Raw genomic sequence first — 2659 nt, forward strand, 5'->3', positions numbered from 1 at the left:
AAGTTGTTTTAAATCACCCTTACTTGCTGCTTCCTCTGCTACTCTTGCTTGCTGTTCTATCCAATTGCGTTTATCATTTCGAGCACTCTTCTTCAATTTTCTATCAAGATCTTTACATTGTCTTCATAGCGAACTCTTTTGGGTTCTTGTTTTTGCAGTGTTTAATTCTTCCTTCTTCATTTTTCTAGCTTTAATTTTATCAAATGTGTTCGTTGACATCCAGTCTTTCTGATTACTTTCCCTATATCCTAAAATGTTTTAACTTATTTCTATCAAATTAGTTTTGGTCTTCTCCCATTTTAATCTATTGTATCCTCTTCTCTTTCTTCTATATCTTCATTTTGCTCCATTTGTAAACCTTCAAACCTGTTCCTAAGTTCCAATACAAATCTATTTCTTGTATCTATATCATTTAACTTTTTCAAATCAAATTTCTTTCCCATTTTTGAAAACTTTTCACATGCTGCCATTATACGAAGTTTAAAGACTGCAATTACCAAGTGGTGATCACTACCAATATCCGCTCCTCTTTTATTTCTTACATCTAGAAGGGATCTTCTCCATTTACGGGTAATGCAAACATGGTCAATTTGATTTTCTGTCACATGATCATGTGATAACCATGTCACTTTATGGATATCTTTGTGGGGAAAAACAGTTCCACCTATGATCAGGTCATTTTCTGCACAAAGGTCAACAAATGACTGGCCATTTTCATTCATTTCCCCCAGTCCATGTCTACCCATAATATGCTCTATTCCTTCATTATCTGATCCAATTTTTGAATTTATATCTCCCATCAAGATGCATATGTCTTTCTTATTATGAACTAGCACTTGGTGCAATTTTGAATAAAATTCCCTTTTTTCTGTTACGTCTGAAACTTCTGTTGGGGCATAGCATTGTACTATTTTAATGTTTCTCACCTTTGCTCTGAACTTCGCAGTTATAATTCTTTCAGAAACAGGGTTCCATTCCAATAAGCTTTTCTTTGCTATCTTACTTAAGAGAATACCTACACCATCCCGATGTTGTTCCTCCTCTTCTCTTCCTGAATATAGGAATGTAAATCCGGCTTTAGTTCTCATCTCCCCAAATCCTTTCCATCTTGTCTCACTTATCCCCAATACGTCCAACCTGTAGGACTGCATTTGGGCTACTGCTTGCTGAAGTCTACCACTCTCTCTTAAAGTTCTCACATTCCAACACCCAATTCTCGTTTTCCCTTTCATGCCAAAAGTCGTCATCTTAGAGTCAGTCCGGCTATTCTTCGTGGATGTTTCTTTAATAGTGAAGTTTAAGGTGTGCGGGTTATTAACCCACAGCACCCGATCTTGGTGGTAGGGCTGCTACCTAGACCTCCAAGCAGGACGATTTTCTGTAGGGGTTTTCTCCCTTAACCTTTGAAGATCCCTCTTCACCACGAGGCAGTGGTTTTCTCTTCATTACTCCTAAGAGAATGGGTTGCCTCTTCCGCCGTTTTCGGCGTACCGAAGGATTCCTTCTCCGCCGCATCTGCCGTTGAGGACTTCGCCGTAACCCTGGCAAGGGGCTCTTACATGGTACTATCAGCCGGAGCCAGCTGAACCATGGTCTTTTTAAACAGGTGTTACTCCTCTTGGTTCATCCGCCTCCTCCGCCGTAGAGATGATCGTCCATCTTCTTCACCTTTGGAGCCGTTGACCAATAGGTTGCTTCTTGGTCTGGCTCCTCTTCACTAGCCTGCCCGGCCTGGGAGACCCTGCCAGTAGCTATGCTACCGCTGGTATAGCCTAGTGAATCATCAGAGCACGCAAGCCAAACCACCAACTACAAGGTCCTGCAACCACTAGGTGGGGCAAACGGCAGTCTAGCACTTCTGAATGTTTTCTCGCCTCCTTGGTATATTCCTTTCACAATATGGACTAATCATGTTAATGTACTTGGTTCTTTCTCTTGGAGGAACCTAAAAATCTTGCGTAGGGAATCTAATTTATTTCATCCCCTTACCTCCACTTCAGGGAGTAGTTTCTGCCCGCTGATACCATTGGGCAGAACTTTCACTGTGTGTCCATAGCTGGGATTGTCTTCCATATTCTAGGCAATTCTCTCAAAATTTCTAGAATTGATTCAATAGCTTTGATTGTGACGGAAAGTTGATAGCATTGTGAAGAGTAATAGAGAACGTTTCAGAGGCAACGCGTTGTGACAGGTTGCGCATGCGCAGGAGCTATAGACTCGTTCAAACTGCCAAGTTCTCACAAATATAATATTTGGTGTAGAGTTATAAATTACAAAACCATGGGTCCTTTTTTTGCCTCTAAGCGCACTGTAAATGTAGCAAATTACATGGACAAGATACAGTAATGCGCAGTGCTTCAACTTCCAGAAGGAACAATCTTGCAGCAACATGGAGCCCAATGCCATTTTTCCAAGGAAGTCCATTGTCTCCTAAATGACAACTTCTATCCAGAATGAATTGCGAGAAGATCACGGTTCATGCTGTGGCCACAACAGTCACCAGACCTTACAGTGATCGACTTATTCTTGTGGGATTTTGGTAAGGATCAAGTGTATGTTACGAAGGTTGAGATTTGCCAGACTTACACTAAAGAATTCATGGTGCAATCAACAACGTGAGAGAAATGCTAGAGAACGTATCGGCTGAAGTAGGATACCG

At 41.2% G+C, this 2659-nt stretch overlaps 1 protein-coding gene across 1 annotated transcript; it reads right to left on the reverse strand.

The window, feature by feature from the left end:
* Positions 1–299: 299 nt before the first annotated feature.
* On the reverse strand, positions 300–1247 carry LOC145979967 (protein CFDP2-like). The gene has a single exon (XM_083112905.1). It carries the CDS (start codon positions 1245–1247, stop codon positions 300–302), a length of 948 nt encoding a protein of 315 aa, XP_082969031.1.
* Between the last annotated feature and the right edge of the window lie 1412 nt (positions 1248–2659).

This window comes from Lepisma saccharinum, chromosome 27 (assembly GCF_977018435.1).
Source record: "Lepisma saccharinum chromosome 27, izLepSacc3.1, whole genome shotgun sequence".
Taxonomy (NCBI): domain Eukaryota; kingdom Metazoa; phylum Arthropoda; class Insecta; order Zygentoma; family Lepismatidae; genus Lepisma; species Lepisma saccharinum.

Bases quoted from the DNA above. Each gene is read 5' to 3' on its own strand.
- LOC145979967 (XM_083112905.1), bottom strand. From the start codon at position 1,247: ATGACGACTTTTGGCATGAAAGGGAAAACGAGAATTGGGTGTTGGAAT.